The sequence below is a fragment of the Equus caballus genome, chromosome 1 (genome assembly GCF_041296265.1).
Source record: "Equus caballus isolate H_3958 breed thoroughbred chromosome 1, TB-T2T, whole genome shotgun sequence".
Lineage (NCBI taxonomy): Eukaryota > Metazoa > Chordata > Mammalia > Perissodactyla > Equidae > Equus > Equus caballus.
In genome coordinates, this window is record NC_091684.1 from 36,140,041 (window position 1) to 36,161,322 (window position 21,282).

General features: G+C 40.7%; 1 protein-coding gene across 2 annotated transcripts in view; it reads right to left on the bottom strand.

Annotated features, from left to right (window-relative positions):
* Window positions 1-466: 466 nt before the first annotated feature.
* Window positions 467-21,282, bottom strand: part of LGI1 (leucine rich glioma inactivated 1) — a 37,389-nt gene continuing 16,573 nt past the window's right edge. For both annotated transcript variants that reach the window (XM_001502400.6, XM_023642325.2), the window contains 6 exons: window positions 18,602-18,673; window positions 18,436-18,507; window positions 7,634-7,705; window positions 4,685-4,854; window positions 4,249-4,413; window positions 467-1,658 (listed from right to left, as the gene is read on the bottom strand). In XM_001502400.6, coding sequence (XP_001502450.3) covers window positions 823-1,658; window positions 4,249-4,413; window positions 4,685-4,854; window positions 7,634-7,705; window positions 18,436-18,507; window positions 18,602-18,673 — 1,387 coding nt within the window. In that variant the 3' untranslated portion in view covers window positions 467-822. The remainder of the gene's footprint in view (window positions 1,659-4,248; window positions 4,414-4,684; window positions 4,855-7,633; window positions 7,706-18,435; window positions 18,508-18,601; window positions 18,674-21,282) is intronic.

Consider the following 21,282-nt stretch of genomic DNA (forward strand, 5'->3'; position numbering starts at 1 on the left):
TGACGAAAGCGCTATAAGGTTACAATCTCTATTGGCTGTCAAATGATTCTAGAGTCAGACATTTAGAAAGTCCCTGAGTAGGGTTTTAAAGATCTGAAATCTTGACTTTAGCTTCTTTATAAGATGTTTGAATGATGTTTTTAGCTGGACAGGAAAGGACAGATCTTACTCTTCTTTATTTCAAATTGTCTTCTTATAATAGGCAAATCTCTCTCCCCTTCTGTTAATTTGTCTCCATTTCACCTCAAAGTGTTTCTAAAAGCGATGACCTTTGGAAACACCTTTGAATGTCCAAGACCAGCTGATAAACCTGTTCCTAAATTATGAGTAATCAATATCAATGTTTCATCTTCACTCATTATTCGCACCATAAATTCTTTATCCAAATATAACCCCATTGTATAAAACTACTTCCTCAACAAACCATCACCAAGAAGAGAACTCCTGTAAATAATCACCTTTGGGATATGAAAGAAAATGTAAACATTTTATTTGGCAGTTGTTTCTGAACACATGAATAAATAAATGGAAAAGTACATATTAATATTTCTTTTTGGAGTAACAGACACCATTAAACGCTTATTTACACATCTTCACTTCAAAGACCAGTCACACAACTTAATTTTGTCTTATAAAAGGTAACTTCCCACACCACTGGACTGGACAGTTAAGGATGGAGATACTGGTAGTGCTTGGTACTAGCAGTCTCAAGGTTTGAAAGGCATTCATTTGCAAGTGTGATAAGAAGAGTCATCATGCATTGAGTTCATCCGGATCATGTACTGTAGAAAATTTCTGATGGCAGCCACAGCGTTTGGTGTGTCATGCGCTTAAGTCAACTATGACATGTTTGTAAATCTGTGTATTCCCCTTAAAACTGGAAGCAAAAAGAAAATTACGCTTATTAATGGACACATGTGTGAACGATCTTGGTGCCTGAACATTTAATTCCTGAAATTTCACAAATTTGGCTTTCTCTGCATCCCAGTTATATACTTGAGTGAAGGAGTAATCACTTCCAAGAATTGCATATTGATAGTTATTTATCTGAAGAGGCTGGAACACCATGGATCCTCGTGATGGCATCCTCTGAATATCCTGAAATGAGGAGCCTCCCCATTTCATTACTTTGGAATCACCAATGAATCTTGTCAAGCAAATGTACACGTCACCTTTCACTGAGAAGTGCTTAACGGCGTATACATCCTCCATGTTAGGGATGTCAGTCTGGTTAATGAATAACTGTGTTGCTTTGTTCCACTGATAAATTACAGGACGCTGGGAACTACTGGACAGGATTAAATGAGGTGTTCTGAGTGTCTGAGGCATTCTGGCTATTTCTAGATATTCCACATCAGTGTCCCTGTACCAAGCATGTAAGGATTGATGGGAGTAGAATCCATTTCCATTCCATTTGTAAATGGTAGTAAAACCAGCTTTTGAACTGTCAGCAACAACAAAGTACCAGTTGTTTTCAATCTTGAATGTTTCAATGTCATTGGGTTTTCGGATTTTGAGAATTTCAATATCCTGGATTTTTATGAATTTATTTGCAAAACTGTCGCGCTTATAGATGTGAGAGCCGCCAAATAGCTGGGCCACAATAACATAGAGCTGAGTTTCAATGACTATAGGCTTGCACACTACAGTGGACGTGCCTGGGAAAAGACAAAGGGGAGGTTAGTTGGATGGCTACCTTCTTTGGAGCATGTAAACATGCAGGCTGAGACCATACAACTTCTACCAAAATCTGCCTGAAATAAGAGATTTCCTTGGTTGATTAGGCAAGGCCAATCTCCAAGGCCAATGGCAGCAGGATCCCGAAGTTCTGTGTGCTTCATGGGGTCTTGTTACCAACAATTGAGTTGTCACGTCACATTCAACACGAACTGGATGTTCAGGACACATGGCTACAGCCTAAGTTTTCTCCTCTCCCTTCTTGCAGAAAGAAAGCATTGCTTTTCCTGACACATCATGAGTTAGTCATTGTAATTGTAGTGAAAACTGCCATTTATTGAGCATCTACTATGTGCTTTGCCAAGTCATCTCATTAAAGTTTCCCAACAATCTTAAAAGAGAAATATTATTATTCTCCCTTTTGCAGATGAGCAAACTGAAGCTCAGAAAGGTTCACAGCTGGTAGGAGAAGGCAGACTTGGCCTTCAAACCCAGGCCTATAGCATCGCTATGCTTTTAACCCAACTTGGGGCATCAGTCAGCTGTTCCAGGGCTTCCAACTTGGGCTAAGATCTCAAAAGGTTCTAGAATAACCCCACGTAGTCTTGAGCGGTTGTCTGGGCAGCCCATGGCTCTACCTGTAATTGATTTGCTCTAAGTATGAACTTCTTCTTGCTCTAAAATAATCTGACTCTCCCCTGGGAAAGGAAAAGAGACGCACTTGTCATTTTTCTGAAGCTTTAGGTCACTGGTGGCAGGAGAGAAAAGAAGGAAGAGGAATCCTTGAGAAAAGTGAAAGAGGGGTACAGCTACAGGCAATGCTCTTGAAAGTTACTTTGGAAAATCTCAGAAAACAGTATGGGATCTGTCAGTGGCCTAGCTGAGTATCCTTTTGCTAAGAATTTAACATTTATCAATAGATTCTAATCTTTTAGAGGGAGCTCGGCTCTGGGAAATCCAAAGAGAGGCAGGGCAATTCTGGGCCCCAGGCCTCATCTGACTACAGCTCTAGGGCGCTGAGGCAATGAGTTCTGCACCAATTCCTTCTACTAATTGGCTCCATCCACAGGCCAAATTATTCTATTTATGACCCTTTTCAGGACTGAATCGATTGTGTGACTTTGGGAAAATCACTTAACTTCTCTGGGATTCAGTTTGCTCTTCTGTACAATGAGGGTTTGGACTAGACCAGAGGTGGCCATTAGATTTCAACCATGTATCAGTATTGATTGACTGATTGATTGTGACTGCCTGGAGAACTGTGTTGAGAAGGATTCTGTGGCCCTGTCTGCATTCTGCATGAAAGAGCACCATGATAGATTAGTGATGCTCGTCTTGGGTGAGAGAGGGGATAGCGACCACATATGTGACATATATTTGTCATCCTAGACTAGATAATGCCTCCTGAAAGTCTGAAAATATATAGCTCATTTCTCTTTCAAGTGCTCACATAAAGATTCATTCAAAGCACTTGATGGACTATACACAGGTAAGAAGAACCTGGTTTAGACTACGCAAAGGCCTGCTGAAATCCACTGGAAAACTGAGGGGGCCTTAGGAAGATGGGGGAGCATAGCCTTTCTCCACAAGAAGGAAAGAGGATTCGGGGAGGGTCTCAGTTTGGAGGGGATCCCTTCATGTGGGCACTTCACTCTCAAGCAAGCCCCAGACCTGTCTCGATCCTTTGAGCAATGGAGCTCACGACCACCATCAAAGTCTAATTATGACCCTCCCAGCCTCGTCTAATGTGTGACCTTTTATGGGGACATTTGAGTGCTCTTAGGAGCAGATATAAAGATGTTAGAAGCTAAACTTGATGTAAATATTTCAGAGGGAGCCCCATGTTCTAGTTTATCACTTAAAAATTTAAAAATGGTTGAGATGAGAAAGAAACTTCAGAGATCACCTAAGTAAAAGTTTTCATGGAAAAAAATTGGCTTTCGTGGTCAAATTAAATGCAAAAAATACTAGAAACGGTTGTTTCCTAACTGCAGGGCTTCCCAGAGCCTCTAAAGTGTATGAATCTCCAAGTGGGAGATACAGTTCACAGATTTAGGGGAACACAAAACCCTTTTTGTCACGAGGCATATATTAATATTTTGCGGAAGTAATGTTTGTGAAACAAAGTTTGAGATTCAGTGATCTAAAATAGCATCCTTATTTTATAGCTAAGAAAAAGCAGGCCCAGTGAGAGTGAGTGACTTTCCCAGTTGGTTTGTGGCAGAACCTGGATTAGAACTCATGATTCCTAGTCCAATACTTTTCCTTTGAAGAAAAATAATCCACCTTTTATTGCATATTTACTAAGCCAGGTTCTATGTTAAGTTTCTTGAATATATGATGGCATCATCTTATAACAGCCTTGTAAATTAAGTATTATTATTCCCATTTTACAAGTGAGGAAATTAAGGTTTAGGGAACAATCCCAGGTCACTTAGTAAATGGCAGAGCTGGCATTCCAACGACCCTAAGCCTGCCTAAAGCATTTCCCCACACCCACCCATTTTTTCCTGTTGTCCTTGGCCCAAGCAGCTTAACTTTCCACTCCAAATATGATCAGGCTTTTCGTACCTGTAATGTTGTCATAATTCCGGAAGGTCTTTTCTACATGGTCCCATTCAAGGAAAATGCATTTTCCAGTAAAGGGCTGAGCGATGACTACATACTCATCATTCATATAAGAAAAAGTGTCTATGGACAGTGATTGATAAGGCAGGTCCTGAGACTTTGCAAATTCTGCAAAAATAGGAAATGATGAGTAACCGTGTGCTAATGCCTTGTTCCTCGGCTGGATCTCAAATGTCCATAAGAAATAAATTTTTTTTTAGGGAAATAGTAAAATAGCAATTTTACTTTGCTTTCAAACACATGAAGTTTTAATCGTTCGTAATATTTTTAAAATTAAGTTGCTTGGTCTTTGAGATATAAAACATGTCGGTCCGTGCACATGCAAAAAATGTAGCCCCTATTTTCATTTTATGAAGTGAAATGATTTGGAATACATTACCTGTAATGATGCAATCAAAATCCTTGGAGGAGAGACTATTGATTTTGCGCTTCTTATATTCCGGGGGTCCTTCACAGTAGATGTCCTCGACAGTTGCGTTGGTGTGGCCTAGCCATTCCACCAGCCACTTCAGTTTACAGTCGCAGTTAAACGAATTCCCTCTCAGGTCCCTGAAAGACAGACTCCAACTGCTTTTGCTGTAGGTGGGCCCTGCTTACACAGATATGGCTTCTACTTCAGCCATTCGCATGTGCAGAACGAGCCATAATCATCGTGTGCGAGATGCCCCACAATCTACCTTGAACCTGACCAACTATTCACCTCGCGCTCAGACAGTTACCGCAGCAAACCCTGGAAGGCCACCCCAGCAATGGGAACTTGTAACTTACTCCCTGTTGGAGTCAAAGTTAGCTCCGTCTAGAGCTGTGCTCGCCAGAGAAATAGAAGGTGAATCACATACGTCATTTAAAATTTTCTACAGACACGTTAAAAAAGTTAAAAGAAATAGGTAAAATTAATTTTAATCATACATTTTACTTAACCTAATATATACATGCTATCATTTTGATGTGTAGTCAGTATAAAAATTATTTACATTCTTTTTTAATACTAAGTCTTTGAAGTCTAGTGTGTATTTTATACTTATGGCATGTCTCAATTTGAATGCTAAATTTTCATCAGGAACACCTGATCTATATTTAGATTTAATAAAATTTACAGTTGAAAAAAATAGATTCACACCCCAAGTTGTTCCAAACATACTTAAAAGTTTCCCAGTAATTGAACCCAGAGTCAGTTTTTAAAATTAAATTTAGCTTTTTACTTGATTTTTGTGAAATTTAAAGTTAGGTTCCTCAGTCACACTGGGAACACTTCTCAAGTGCTTAGTGACCACACGTGTGGCTACCACATTGGACAGCACAGGTCTAGAGGATAGAATGCACTGATGACTCTTTCATATTTATTTATTTATTCTTTAAAGATTTTATTTTTTCCTTTTTTCTCCCAAGGCCCCCCAGTACATAGTTGTGTATTTTAGTTGTGGGTCCTTCTAGTTGTGGCATGTGGGACGCCACCTCAGCATGGCCTGACGAGCGGTGCCATGTCCGTGCCCAGGATTCGAACTGTTGAAACCCTGGGCCGCCGAAGCGGAACACGAGAACTTAACCACTCAGCCACAGGGCCGGCCTCAACTGTTTCATATTTAATCAAATCGAGTAAGCTGTTTGCTTTTCTTCTTCCTCACAGATGTAATTAATCCTGATCCTATTCCATGGTCTACAAATTTCAATTTTAATAGGAAATGACTTCGACACAGCAGAGTTAACACAGACATACAATAGCTCATGTCCATAATAAACTATTCAGCATAGATATTTTAAATTTCCACATATGATCCCACCTCACTAAGTTCTCTGTTTATTTGCACTGCTTCTGTTCAGAAGTTCCATCTCTTTTCTAAAATCCTTTCTGGTCACACAGAACTCCTAAGATAGGTACTGCCTACTCTTCACACAGCACATGAAGAATTTTTAAACGCTGAAGCATTTAAAAATGTTTTTTAAGGGATACATTCAAGAAATCTCCTAAAAGGCAAGTTGGCATGGGTCCCCGTACTTCTTAGATAATTCTTGATTTGGGCATAACAGAGTAGGACCAAGAGGCAAATCCATTACGGGATTCCCTGGAGAGACTAAGCCAATTTCAAGTGGGGTTTTTTTGCTAGTGTGGGGCATAGGCTGACACAGAGATGGGCCAGAGGGTCCCCAAATAAGCTATATCTCCAAGTCTGCCATAGAGAATCATAAACTTCCAAGACATTCCCAGGACTGACCTCATCTCCCAAGAATACTCTGACCCAGAATAATGAGTGTCAACGCTGCTGGGCTGTCCCAAACCAGAGCGGATAACTGTGGTGTGCCCGAGACTCTCTGGGAAGCGTCCTGAGTCTGGCACTTTCTTGGAAATAAACCATCATTCAGCAATTGGGGTAATAGGCATGGAGGAGGGGCTGGGGGAATACTATAAGGAACAAAGAAAGTTTTTCATTAGCTTACTGATTGGAAGTTCAGTACTGGGTTTAGGAGAAAATACTTGACAGATTTTTTGTGATTGGAGAAAAGTTGTTTTGAATATATATTCTATAGCAAAGTACCTGATTAATAAGAAATCTTTTCTTTTCATACATCCTTTCATTTGTTCCTGTATTCTACCTTATGGCATTTAAACACCCTTCTAATGTTCTGGAAGGCACTTAATGAAGCGAAATTGCTTTGGAGAGGGTTAGGCATATATTACTCGCTTTGCTTACAGCAAAATATACAAATTCCTTACAAAGATCTTTCACTCTGAGGCTTAAAAGTCAAAGTTTGAAAGCTCTTTTGTTTGAAAAAGGGTCAAAAATAATTAAGTTCATTCCCTTTCTGGGGCTTAAGCCAAATTCCTGGGGATTAAGCCTAGAGTTGTTGTTCAGTCTAATGAGAGAAAAGGCAAACTCTCCTCCCTTCCCCCACTTCCTGCTCCATTTCTCTGTTGACTGACCAGCCCATGGGTGTAACCTTTCATCTTGACTCTGTCAGTTTCCCAGACTCCTTTATGTTTTTCCTTTGTAGCCCCATTTCCTGGACCTCATGAGAAAAAAGCATCTTGAAATTTCTATCTGGGCCTCTTCTTTCCACCGGCTGAAAGTCCCTCATCGTCACTCGCTCCCATACAGACACACACTTTGTCAAAGGCATGCCTGGGCACTATATTTTCAGGATTTCCAGGGGTAAATACCATAGAAGATTCAAACTTCAGTCCAAGTAAATTGAAAATTTAAGCCAACTTAAAATTTAAAATTCTAATTTAATTTTAAAGCCAATTAAAAATTCTAATCACCAATACCAGGTTTCTTTGTTAATCATTGCAAACTAACGAATTAATCAGTGATTTCTTAGGTCGTCTTACACATTTGTTAAAGAATCCAGGCCTTTGAAAATGTCTTTTGGGAGTGTCTGGAGATTGTTGTTTGCAAGGCTCCTGGAAAAAAAAAAAGAATGATGTAAACTGTAGTCATAAACTAAGTAAATGCATTTTATGATAAAGCTTAATTATGAAGCCTTTTGTTCTGTCCAAAATATACCAAATTACGTGCAGTACTTTTTTTTTTTTCTCTTCTAAGATACTACGCAGATTCCTGCTATTGTATTTTCAATTCCTGGCCTCTTTTCTTCATCACTCACTCAGTATTTATGGCACTTCGTGTATCATGGTGAAAAAACCCCAACACCCCCCAAATAGCAGCAAGAAAATGATGCCTGGGCATTGATCTTTCTATTTAGAACAGAATCTGAGATTCACACTCTCACACATTCAGTCTGGGGGATGTCTCCCAACTGGTGACAGTGTCCATCTCCAGATATCTCCAGATGCCCTCTCCCTTCACACTCAGGCTGCCCTTCTCCTCCCTCCTTCCACCTCACTTGCTCCAGGGAGCAGCTAAACCTCCAAGTGGTAGTACAAACACCTCTAGAGTTTGGGGACCTGTCTAATCTATCCCTTCATCAGCATATCCTTTCTTCTTTCCAAAGCACACTCCGTCTTTTCTATATTTGTTTCCTTTTAACTCCATTCATTCCACCTCAGAAAATACCTTTCTCACAAAGACTCATCCATCCATTCATCCTCTTTAATCACTTCCTCCTTTCCCTTTCGTCCAGTTCCTACCGTATTTTCACAGGAATTGTTTTCTCCTTCTCTTTCTATTTGTTCTTCCACATACCACTAGAATGATTCTAATTAAGGCTAATGAGGAGGAAACAGTCCTGATAGTATCAAGATAAGGGAAATATGTCCATACTGCAGAAGCATGGACATAACACAGAACAGATGCTGTCTGATGGGGAAGGTACTAGGTACTGGCAATTTTCTATTTTTAACCAGCAGTGTACATATACATATTACGTACTTTTCTTAGGAGTGTTTTTAATTTTCAGAATAAAAATTTTAAAGTAAAACAAAAGAGCCTATGCTGTCAGCCTCTAAAGTCCTTGAAAATTCTCTCAAATTCCCTTAAAAATACTCTCAAAAGTCTTCTATGTCTTTCACTTCCTCTAATTAATATGAGATTTCTCAAGTGCAAACCTTCAAGAATTTTAAAATCAATTTTAAGTTAATTACGTTGTTTTTCTGAGTTTTAGAAATCACTACTAGACTGGAAAACTTTTTCAATGAACCTTGGAACTGAGAGTAGGAACTGAATCCAAATGTCCTAGTCTCAATGAAGGTCCATTTTATAAAGAAGGGCACAGCTTTGGAGTTATTGTGAGCTCGATTTGCATCCTGACTCCACTATTTACTGGCTGTATGACTTGGTTATGTATCTTCTCTGAGGCTCAGTTTTTTCATTTTTAAGTGGATGTAATAATACTTCATATCATAAGATTGTTAGACAAAGTAAATGAGGTAACTCAGTATGGTACCTGGCATCTGGTCTACCCTCAATAAAGCGCAATGAGGAGGAGGAGCAAGGGAAAGAAGGAGAAGAGCTTCTGTGTGTCCATTGCTCAAGAAACAACATTTAGAAAACTGACCATATGAATGAACTGTTATGACTGTCCACCTACGTAGTATTAATAAAATGCTGCTAAAGAAGACTATTGAAGAGAATGCCTCCATAATTCATCTTCCTGCCTGGTAGTTGAATGAAGAGATTTCTTGGCGTCTTGGACCAGTCCAGAGTCACTGCCAAGTTATGTGTCTCAATTTATTTGCTGGCACAATGTGTCTTACAGTTCTCATGCTAACTTCTCCTAAGTGGACATCCCTTCCTCAGAAACCAGCACAAACTGCAGCTGGCTTCAGGGCACAAGCTTAGAGGAGGCTGGGTCACAGGACAGTGGGCATTAAATGATGAAACAGTCAAGTCCTGAATTACTGCTGCCCCTAGGGTTGCACAGGAAGAGGCACCATGTTTGTGTTGCTGCCAAGGTGCCAACGGGTGAATCTGGGGTTTCCACTTCCTCCCCAAAGGACAGAGCTCTAGGCCCCACATACCCAAGGTGAAGGCCAACTGCAGAAGTGGCTGGGGGGATACAGACTTGGAGCGATGGGGCTTCTGGGATAGAGAGACATCATTTTTGCACAACGAGATGGAGGACTTATAATTCAATAGAATTGCAGGATGGGGCTGATGAAGGCAGGCTGGCCTGATGGGCTGTAGAATGAGGCATTGTGTTTCCTGAGGACTTCTTGTGATAGGGAAGCTCTCATCCTAGGAACCAGAGGGTGGGGGAGGCAGAGGAACATGAGGGATGTCGGAAGGAGAAATGGTGGATGGATTTACTGCACCCAGTGTGACCCCTTCTCTGTTATACTTCCAAATTCGAGGGAATACTGACTCAGGGTACTGTTTCTGAAGGAGATGGAATGGAGCTTCATGTCTAGGTTTGGTGAGGGGCAGGCATGAGAAGGCTGCCTGGACTCTTAAAAGAAGCAGAAACAAGAGGAAGAAGGCTCAGAAATGAGAAGGAGTCTTCTGGCTGCCCAAAGCCCAGGCCAATGGGTTACATGTGGATAAAAAGAAAGCAGACACCAGGGATTTGGGCAGAGAATGTCTTAGGAAAGCAGTGCTGACAGAGCCTGGGAATTATTCTGCAAAAAGTGTAACAGGGCCCTGATATAAAGCAAGCTTCCAGTGCAGGCTGATGGGTACAGGATGAAGGATGCACTGAAGACACAGAAGGGGATCAGCAGAGCCTGAAAAGTTAAGAAGAAATGTGAAATGACTCTTCACATGTCTTAGCTATGGCCAGTTGGGAGTTTTTACCAATTCCCAAGTGAAGAGAAACTGGGAATACTAGAGGCCCACTGCACAATTGGGGAAAGATATTTAATCTAGCATTGCCTAGATTAGCAAAGAATTGGAAACAACCTACATGTCCATTAATAAGGGATTGTGTAAATAAATGATGGTTCATACCTAACATGGAATATTTTCCAAGAGATTTTAAAAAATGAGGTAAATCTTTATGACTTGATATGAAATAATGCCTAAGTGAAAAAGAGGCAGTTGGAGAATAGCATGCAGAGTGTAATCCCACTCGGGGAGGAAGGATATATGTCTATAGATGCATAAAGACAGGTCTGGAAGGAGAATATAAAAACTGTTGACCAAGGTTACATCTTGAGGTAGCTGGAACCTTTCGGTTTTGCAATGGAGATGGAGACGTCTGGAGATTGTGAGAATTTTTATCATCAAGCATGTACTGTTATTTTAAATTTAGAAGAAACAAAGAATAAACTTTAATTTTTTTTTTTTTAAAGATTGGCACCTGAGCTAACAACTGTGGCCAATCTTTTTTTTTTTTTTTCTGCTTTATCTCCCCAAAAGCCCCCTGGTACATAGTTGTATACCTTAGCTGCAGGTCCTTCTAGGTGTGGCATATGGGATGCCGCCTCAACGTGGCCTGACGAGCGGTGCCATGTCCACGCCCAGGATCCGAACAAGCGAAACCCTGGGCCACCGCAGCGGAGTACGCGAACTTAACCACTGGGCCACGGGGCGGGCCCCTAAAGTTGAATTTTTAAAAGGACCCCATTGCTTAGGATCTGTGTATGTAACGGTTCTGTCCAGTGAGCATTCAATCATCCTAAATCGATCACTTGGCTGCATTCATAAAGTTCCAAAGTTACAGGATATAGTGCAAATAACTGTCATGGTTAACACTTGGGTGCCTGAGTAGTCAGATGATGTCAACCTCTTTCATGAGATGGCTTCAGGATGGAGCTATCTTCTTTTCCACAAGATTCTCATATGGCTTCAGGCCCTCACTGTCTGGGGAAGTTTAGGACTATAGTCAGCCAAGCCATGGAGCCATCCATGTGGTTTCCTAGAACCAGCTGAAACTCAGCTTTGAGGAGGGCCTGGAGCCTCCAGAAACCACCATGGGCTTCTGGGAGCTTACAGGAGATTCTCTGCAGGGGAGAGCTGCTGAGGGCTTCGGGCCAGGGTTACCACGGAGGAAAAGGGGCAAGTTCTGTGATGCTCCCAGAAGCCTGCTCAGCCTTTGGTCCTCATGCAAAAGAGTGAATGAAATGAGATCTGGTGCCTAGTAGGTTGTTCAAACAGCTAGAGATATTGAAACAGCATATTGTGGGTTAGGGTTATTTTAGGGTTGATGTTAGGATTATTTGTTTCTTCAGATTCCATCTCTGCATTGAGTTTCACAGAGTAATAACTTAAAGTTATTATTCCCTTTTCCTCTATGGAAGCTCTGGTTGGAATATGTTGTGTATCTTTTGTAAAAATGGTCATAGCTCTTATTCCCTGCCTCATTTAGTGCATGTAGGAATTCGGGTGCTGGCTTTGTCTCCAGTAGAGAGGGGATTCGATTTGCGCTTTATCACTCTCAGGGTGTGACTTTGGTCAATTTAATTTAACGTTTCTAGTTTTCTGTCTTGACATCTGCGAAACTCAGTAGAGAATACTGATTTCATTTCTTGTGAGAATTAACACAGGCAGCTGCTGATATTTTATATACACATTTGAAATGGATTCCAGGAAAAATTCTGTTTCTGCAGGTGAACTTTTAAGCCTTATGTTAGATAATCAAGACCACAAAATACATCTTTTTCTTTGTTGTTGTTGGCAAAAACAGTGATACTGAATACCTAAGCACTTTTAAATGCTCAATTCAGAAGGTTGAGATCACCTATTCTCTTTGTCTCTCTGCAGAGAGAGATGTCTCTGCCTTGGCATTCTTAAATGTCCCATCTTTTACTGAGGTATACATATATATTTTACTTATCTATATATACACACACACACATATATATACATATCATATATGCATATATACACATATACATACATATACACATACGTAATAATTATTATTTCTTCACTTCAAGAAAATTTGGAAAGTACAAAAATTATTTTTAAAAAGGAAAAAAACAATAATCATCCTAGCCGAGGCAACCAGATTTTGTCATATTTTCTTTCAATCATTAATACAGAGCCCTTCTCATGGGGACGCTAATGTGGAAAGCAAGTGATTCTGGAGAGCCATGCTACCTGTCCCCAAGGTCTCTGGTCCTCTTCTCTCTCCTCTAGAGTGTGGTGGCATGAAAGAGTGTAGGCCTGAATTGGTGTGGCGGACATCCTTCCTCTTTTGACCGTGGGCGAGGGTCACAACAGTCCTGAATTTTAAAACTAAATATGTGTACTGTTAGGCATATGAGGAAGAAAAATTTGAAGGACAAGGGAGAGAAAGTCAAGGAGTCAGAGGTAGCCGCCAGAGTTGTCAGGAAAAAGACCTTCTACATGAAATGACTGAAGGAAAACCAGGCTCCTGCCCAAGCCGACCCCTTGCCTGTCAGGCTTGTTCCGGGCTCCCTGGACTCAGCAGCAGAGTGTGGTGGACATGACATGGGCCAGGAATGGCATATATGAGTTTGAGCTCTGTTTCCTTTTCTACAAAGTGAGCGATCCCTTGGTCAGAATGATCTCCAAGTTCTGTTCGAGCTCTTAAATCACATCTTTGTACTTTTCACTATGAGAGACTTACGGTTTCATCTTTAATAATAATACAGTGATCCTAGGAGAGGCAGTACTTTAAGCCAAGTAGTTAAGAGTCAATGAGTTTGACAACAGGTTTTTCTGGGTGGTAGGAGTGCTTTGAAATATCTGATGGTGGATTGAACTGATTGAGAGAGGAGTGAAGACAAGGCAATGAGAGATTAGAGAAAACATTTCATGTTAATTTTTTTTCTAGGATGATTCTGTAGTGAGTACTGGAAGGATGTTTTTCTTACCACTGTATCCCCAAGGCCTGGCACAAAGTAAGCCCTCAATAGATACTTTCAAATGAATGAATGAATGGGGCAGGCTGGAGTGGATGAGAGGAAGGGCATCAATCTAGACAAAGAAAAGAACAGAGGATGCTTCTCTCAGGCCCTTGTCAGTACCAAGACACTGAATCAGGGAGAAGGTGTAAAGCCCTGCGAATTCCATTGCTACCCACCCCCACATCACATGGGCCCGCTGCTCACAAAGTGCTCTCCTTCCTCTCAGCTTCACTGTGGGAATAACTCCAAAGCAACATGGAAACTCTTTAAAGTGCACCTTCAGTGAAGCACCATCCTCTGGGTCCTGATTCAGAGTCTACCCAAGAAACATTCTTTAAAACACCCAGGAAACTGCCCAACTGAACATCTAGCTGCCTTGAGACCAGCTGAGTAAGGTCAAGCATTCTCAGTGGCAGAAAGTCTTTCCTTCCCAACAGAAATGATGACCTTTCCCCCCACTTTGGTGTTTTCCTGGTTTACCTGAGAAAACCTGATTCTGACTATGGAACCTACTGGAAAGTCTTCTCTCTAAGGCAGACCAGACTGGCTCAGACAGCACGTTTGTTTCAGTGCCACTGGGCTCTGCTGCTAAGAAAGCATCGCCCACAGCCATCTGGGGAGCTCCTAGCCTCCTGCAGTGCAGATTCTCAGCTTGAGCTGGTGTCTCACTGAATTTGCGGTGCTTCAAGTGCAGTTATTTTAATTTCATACAAAATGTTTGAAGGGGATAAATACACTGCAGCATTTGGAACCCAGATCCAGGACCAACAGAGGTTAGGCAGTGAGTTTTAGTTTGTTTCCATATAGTGGAGCTTACTGTATACCAGGCTCTGTTCTAGCACTTTGTGTAGACTAATTCATTTAGTCTCGTGACAGCTTTAGGAGCTAGGAAATCTGAAGTACCTTGTTATACCCCATCCCTATTTTTACAGATTGCTATCATCACCCTCATTTTACACATAAGAAATCTGAGGCATAAAGAAGCTAAGTCCCACAGCTGGTAAGAGGCTTTGAACTCAGACAGTCTAGGGGCAAACATCACCCTCAGCCACTATATCACACTGCCTCTTTACATGCACGTCATCGCGAAGGCTGACATCTTGCCTGACTGATTGGGGACACACAGGAACCCTGAGTTTGGGGACTGCTATCTACATCTTTTCCATCCCCATAGTGCTGAGCAGCCAATAGATGCTCCAAACCACATATAGATCGATGACAATTTTCCTCAAATATTTTTAAACATGCATGCAAACCATCCTGCCTCCCCTGGGCTTTAGCCACAGTGACATTATGCGACGACCAAGGGAACCGTTAGTAAAATGCTCTTGGGTATTAACAGAAACCAATACATAATGTTTAGAGGTTTTGCCATCTTTGGCCAAAAACTATTTTTTTTTTCAATTTTCCTCTGATTTCAAAAGTAATACGTGGTCATCAGAAAAATTCAAACCTTGTTGAAATATATGAACTATTCAAACATTAAACATGTTTAACATTAGGACAGTAATTGAAAATGAAGTAACAGACAGAAGGGCCCAGGATTTGACTGGCTTTGTAAGGACTTCAATATAAGGAACTCTCCCTTTTTCGAGGGCTAGTTCAAGGGGGAGGGGGGGGTATATACAGTAACTTTTAAGTTGTCTGTAAATGTCTCTTTAGAAGTTAAGTCTACTAAGATAGTTGGATAAGAAGGTGAGATAAATTCATTCCTCCTTTAGGAACTAACTGAATTTATATCAATGCTCAGGTGGGTCCCTTGGAGTAGCTTTAATGTTAGGCCAGAGTGGGAACCAGTCGGATCTATAAGTGTATGTCTAATCCCAGCTATTTGCAATCGGAGACTAAGAGCGAGGGTAGGGCTGCTGCCTTCAGGATCTTCTCTTTCTTCCCTGGCCATATTTGCTCCTCAGATCCTGCCTCATGAATCGATCCAGCCAGCTCAATAAAAGCTTTCTGGTCCCGCTACAACTGTTATGGTGGAGAGGGCACAAGACATCTTATTAAAGCCTACCGGACGCTTCAGCTTTACCGCTACCAACTGAGGAGCAGCTTAAACTCAGGGTGCGCCTCCTCGGTCTCATTGGTCAATGCGGGTAGTGCTACTGCCCTGTCTCTTTCTTATGGTCATCAGGTGCCTATAATAAAGTCAAGAATATGAAAAATCTTGGAAACTCTTCCTGCGGTATGTACACGTCAGGGAGCGAGATGATCACCCCTCACTGCTTGAACATTTGTCCTTGTTTAGGAAGAATTGGTCAGAGAAAAGTGACTTTGAAACCTAAAATCTTAAAAAGGAAATTAATGGATCAAACAAATGTCAGATTTATTTATGTGGTAAGTAATGGCAAATGAACTTGATGTACCGAGCAGTGAGAGAGACATTTGGGTTTCAAATCCTCCTATCCCATCTCTCCTTGAAAGGAAAGAAGAAAAGAAAAAAAAGGAGAAAGGAAATTAGAAAAGAGCATAATGAGAAGGAGAACAGAACTTGGGAACAAAGGCACTCAGCGAGAAAATATTTGTTTGTCTACTTCCTCTTGCTAGACTGAGCTCCTCCAGGTTGGAACTGCATCTTACTCATCTTTGCGTGGCACATCCTAGAGACTATTTAAGATGAACCAGATGGCACTGGCATTTTTGTAGCTCAAAAACAACCCAATACTGGCAATGCTGTATGAGTCAACCCAAGTGTTAGATAAAGATGCAAGAGAGCTAAGGGTCACAGTCACTCAGTCAACTTTAACCTGTTCCCTCATAACACCTCCTTGCCACCTCCAGCACCCGGTCAGAGAGGTGGGACTTCCGTTTCACTGTTTGACCCTTCAGATTCATGTTTTTCTCTTTGAAGGCTGCCTTTGGTGTTCCCTTGAGCTTGAAGATTTCTAGATATTAAGCACATGCTGTACTGGTGTCCCCTTCTTATAGTCTTTATATCTCTAAAGAAAGGGCCTCATTATGACCCAAATTTAAATTCCCATTTCATTTGATGGACATAATAGGCTCTACTCAAACAAAATAGATGCTCTTCAGTAGGGTGTTGTATAGAGATTTTTCTCTCCTCCTTTCCTCCTTCCACCTTCCTCCTTTCCTTGTCATTCCACTCCTCTCCCCTCTTTCCTTCCTTCCTCTCTCTCTCTTCCTTCCTTCCTTCCTTCTTTCTTCCTTCCCTTCCACCCTTCCATCTTTTTTCCTTTCTTCCTTCCAGATGGCTTTAGGCTGGAGAGAAGACACTTGAATGAGCCAAGGGACACAGCAAGGCTTGTATCATGGGATCCCAGAGAGGGAGCTTGGATCTTTTCAATCCTCCTTCAGCCCCTCTTGATGCTCAGCATTGGACACAGGCTATGTTAAATGGGATTTACGTCAATAAAGTAGATCTCAAGTTGAGGTCGTGAGCTTCCATTTCTCCTTCCATATATTCATTTCTTTTATTTGTTTTTGTCTGAAAAATTAGGTTTGGCAGTGTTGGTTCTGTGATAAAATGGCATAACATTCATACAACACACAGCCATTTTTTGCATCACATTATATCACTGATGTGCAGAGCAGCATTGCAAATGCTGTTTTTATTATAATGACTACATACAGAAGCCTTGAAAGGTATAATGATTTTGTAAACTACATCTGGCCATCAGTTTCCCCTTGCTTCAAATCCAAACAGCAGTAGAGGCAGGGCATGGCAGGGGCATCGTGATGACCACGTGGACACAGTAGACTGCAGCCTCAAAGGGCAGGCATTTTTGTCTGCTTTGTTCCCTGCTGCATCTTGGGGCCTAGAATAGAGCTGGGAATGAGGTATTGTGAGGGAACAGGTTAAAGCTGACAGAATGACTACAAGGCTTAGATCTCCTGCTGCTTGAGCTAAGAATAATGAGATATATCAGGTATTGGAGAAATGGTTTTTCAATGGACGAATAGCCATTGCAGTTCAACGACTGAGCTGATGTTAGCATAATTACATAACTACTTGTTCACTAGTCGTGTATCCCCTCCAAGCCTGTTTCAACATTTCTAAAATGGGGATTATTGTGCCTATCTGGCAGGACTGTTGAGAGGATTAAATGAAAATTCATGTAAAGCATAATGACCAGCATAATATTAGGCACTTAATAAATGTTAGTGCCTTTTCTTCTCATGTTCTTCTAGTTTCCTTAAAAATATCACTGTGTGTGTGTGAGTGTGTGTGTGTGTGTGTCTGAAGGAGGTGGAACAAATTATTTGGTTCATGTTGCTCAGGGTTTCTCATCCTCAGCATTATACCATTTTAGGCCGGATAATTCTTTGTCGTGAGGGCTGACCTGTGCATCATAGGATGTTTAGGGGCATCGCTGTCCTCTATCCACAAGATGCCAGTTACATCCCCCAGGTGTGACAATCAAACATGTCTGTAGATATTACTAAATGTTCCTTAGGAGGCAAAATTGCCCCCTGTTAAGAACAACTGACGTGGCTCTAACTCCTCAAGGAATAATTAAATATTTCATTGATAAATAAAGTGTGTAGGTACTGTGTAGACATTGCCTGTGGTTATAGCACATGTTTAAATGTATATAAAGTCAGGGCTTATAAAGAGAAAAGAAGAACAGCAAATATCAGATTGAGCTATATTGTCAACCCATAATTACCCATGAAGTGAGTAACGATATAGATAAGGAAAAAGTTATTTCAGTCCCACAATTTCCCTGCATTAGATTGTTTTCCTAATTATGGTTGGTTTAAGCTAATCATATTAATAGTAATCAATGTCCTGGGCACACATTGGCTGATGACAGGGAGAGATGGCAACTTTGCATGGACAGGAATTTTCTGGGTTCCTTAAATTTTCATGGATTCCCATAAGGTGGGCACTTTAACCACAGATTATCAAACTGCATTGTCCGTTGGCAAACTTAAAAAGTAATAGCAACATTCATACTTACAGGTGAATTAAAGACTTTAGTCCCCGGAAAGTGTGTCTTGAAATGGACTTGATGTTGTTGTTTTCTATGAATCTGTAACAGGTTATAATATTTTTTGTCAGACAGCTGTAGGAACCCGAGAGCACTTGTCCTGAATCACTATGCACAAAAAAGGTTTTTTACTTACAAATACTCTAGATGTGGAAGACCAATAAAAGCATCATCACTGATCACATCAAAGGAGTTCGATGTGAATAACCTGCCCAGAAAAAGCACACAATGAAAACGGTTAAACTGACAGATTGTCAAGCTTTGCTGCTTTTATCTCTCAAAGAAACAAGTGGGAGTTGTGTAAGGAAAAATGTCTGGATATCTGCTTCCACAGTGATATTTATTCAGGTAATTTTTGTAGCTTTTTTTCACCCCCGATTATCTCCTCATCAAATGCTCATCAAACGGGGGCTTCGTGCCCCACTCCTCACAGTGATGGCTGTCACATGCCCTGGGTAACATTTTGAGATGCAATCGGGCAAGTATGACAGTGGGAGACGTCAAATCAACTTTTTGCACATTTTCATGAAGAAGACACTAACAGAATCTTTCCCTCTTGCTCTAGAAACTTCTGGAACATTCTGACCAGGCCAGACAATGGTGCTTCAGGATTTTAAGCCTGGGAAACATAGAAAAATAGCTCCATTCCTGGTTGTGCTGTGATATCTCATAATAGATAAGCCATTGACACTGGCTCAATGAACAGCAACTCACCTCCTTCTTTGAAAATAGCACAGGCTGCAGATGGGACACAATGAAGCTTGGGAAGAGTCTTAGGCCCATTTTATTACTAAATAGTTGAAAGGAACTCTTTCACTTGGACAAATTTATTTGCAATTCAAAATCCAGAGGGATTTGGTTTCAAAATTGATGAAAAGGAACATGAACCAGCAGTCCCAAACTTGGTTCAACTCTTCGGAGAACTTGCCAGTTTTCTGAATGGGAGTCTTAAAAGAGGTGATTATAGGCCAAATAACACAAAGTTATTTTTTTTAGAGTGAGCATTAATTTATGGAACCTATTAGACGAGGTGTTGATACAAGCTGAAAATAAGGTTTTAAATGTTCTGATGACAAATTTTTATACAGGGTCAAGTGACATTAGGTCTACACGTTAAAGTTCTTGTGTGGAGGAGGCTCCTATTCCACTTGTAACTATTGTCCAAAATGTGGCCATGGTCATGGACCCAACCAGATGTTTGACATAATTTGACAACTTATGTCGCATACATACTGTTTAATTGCACTATATAAAATCCAGTACTCTTTGTTAGTAACCTTTTTAACACTTACTTTTGAAATCTAGCAATTAAAAATAGCTGCTGCTAACTAACTTAGTGACTTCACCTCTCTGAGCCTCTTAACTAAGGGGATTAAAACTAGCAGATCCCACTTTCTGGACAATTATGAATAATTTATCTGACATCTAGGATTGCTTCAAAATAATCAGAATAGTGGGACAGCAGTGGGTTAGGGATGAGTATGAGTTGATAATTTTTGAAGCTAAAAGATGGGTACATGGAAGTGAATTTTACTATTAACTTTTATATATGCTTGAAATTTTCCATAAAAATGAGGGGAAAAACGAACCAAACAAACAAAACTAGATAATCTCTTGCGTTTATTCCCAAGCTGTCAGTCCTGGAGTGATGTTGGATTCTCTTCTCTCTCTCTTCCCTCCAATGTCACAGATTTATAGTCAAGTAATTGACTAGGTTCTGAAAAGTCAACACTAATGAATAGTGGTATGTATTAGATATCCATTGTTATTAAAATATTTTCAAAGGTTTACGATTTCAGTCAAATTTGGGCAATTGTCTCTTCTCACTTCACAGTTCTGGAAAACAACAAGACTGCTCAGCCTTACTTCAAGGTAAGCTAACATCCAAAGGTTTCCTTAGGTTCCGGATTTTCGTTTCATTCTGTATAGGCAGCGTCAAGAATAGACAGAACGGAATAAGGCAGAAATAGATAGAGAGAAATATTTCCCATGCTCACTGGTTTACAAACTGCCCCATGGTTGGACCAGCCACTTCATAATCACACACTCCAAGTTGCCAGAAGAAATAGCTTTCATCACTATTTCCCCTTATGTTGAATCAGATGCAAAACAGAGCGGAAAATGGCTATTAGTGGGCAGAACTTGCCCACACATGTCAGGGAAATAAAACAGAGGATTTCCACTAGAATTTTTATCTGTTTGTTCATTGCTTATCCCTAGCACCTGTAATAGTGTCTGTCCCACAGTGGACACTGAACAAATATTTGTTAAACAAAGAAGAATTCACTTTACATGAAATTCTGGTCCTTACTGCATTACTAGATTGAATATTCCTTACAGCAGGGACGTACCTCTATTTGCTTTTGTGTCCCCAGCCCTGGGCACAGTTCCTGGCTAAATAATGTTGTTGAACTAGATTTCAAGGATTAAAACCTCTGGCTAAAACTAAAATTACATTAAAAAATATGATGAATCTCACAAACCTAAGTCAAGGTAAAGAAGCCAGAACATAATAAAGTATATTCTATATGATTACACTTATATAAAGTACAAAACCCAGCAAAACTAACCTATGCTGGGGCAAGTCAGGGTAGTGCTTACCCGTGGAGGTGAGTAGTAATTGGAAGGAGGCACAAGGGGAGTCTTCGGGGTAACGGTAATGTTTGGTTTCTTGACCTGGGTGGTGGTTACAAGGGTGTTCACTTCATAAAAAGTCATGGTGGTGGGGAGGGAGGGATGGATAGACAGAGCATAGAGGATTTTTAGGGCAATGAAAATACTCTGTATGATACCATAATGATGGATACATGTCCTTAT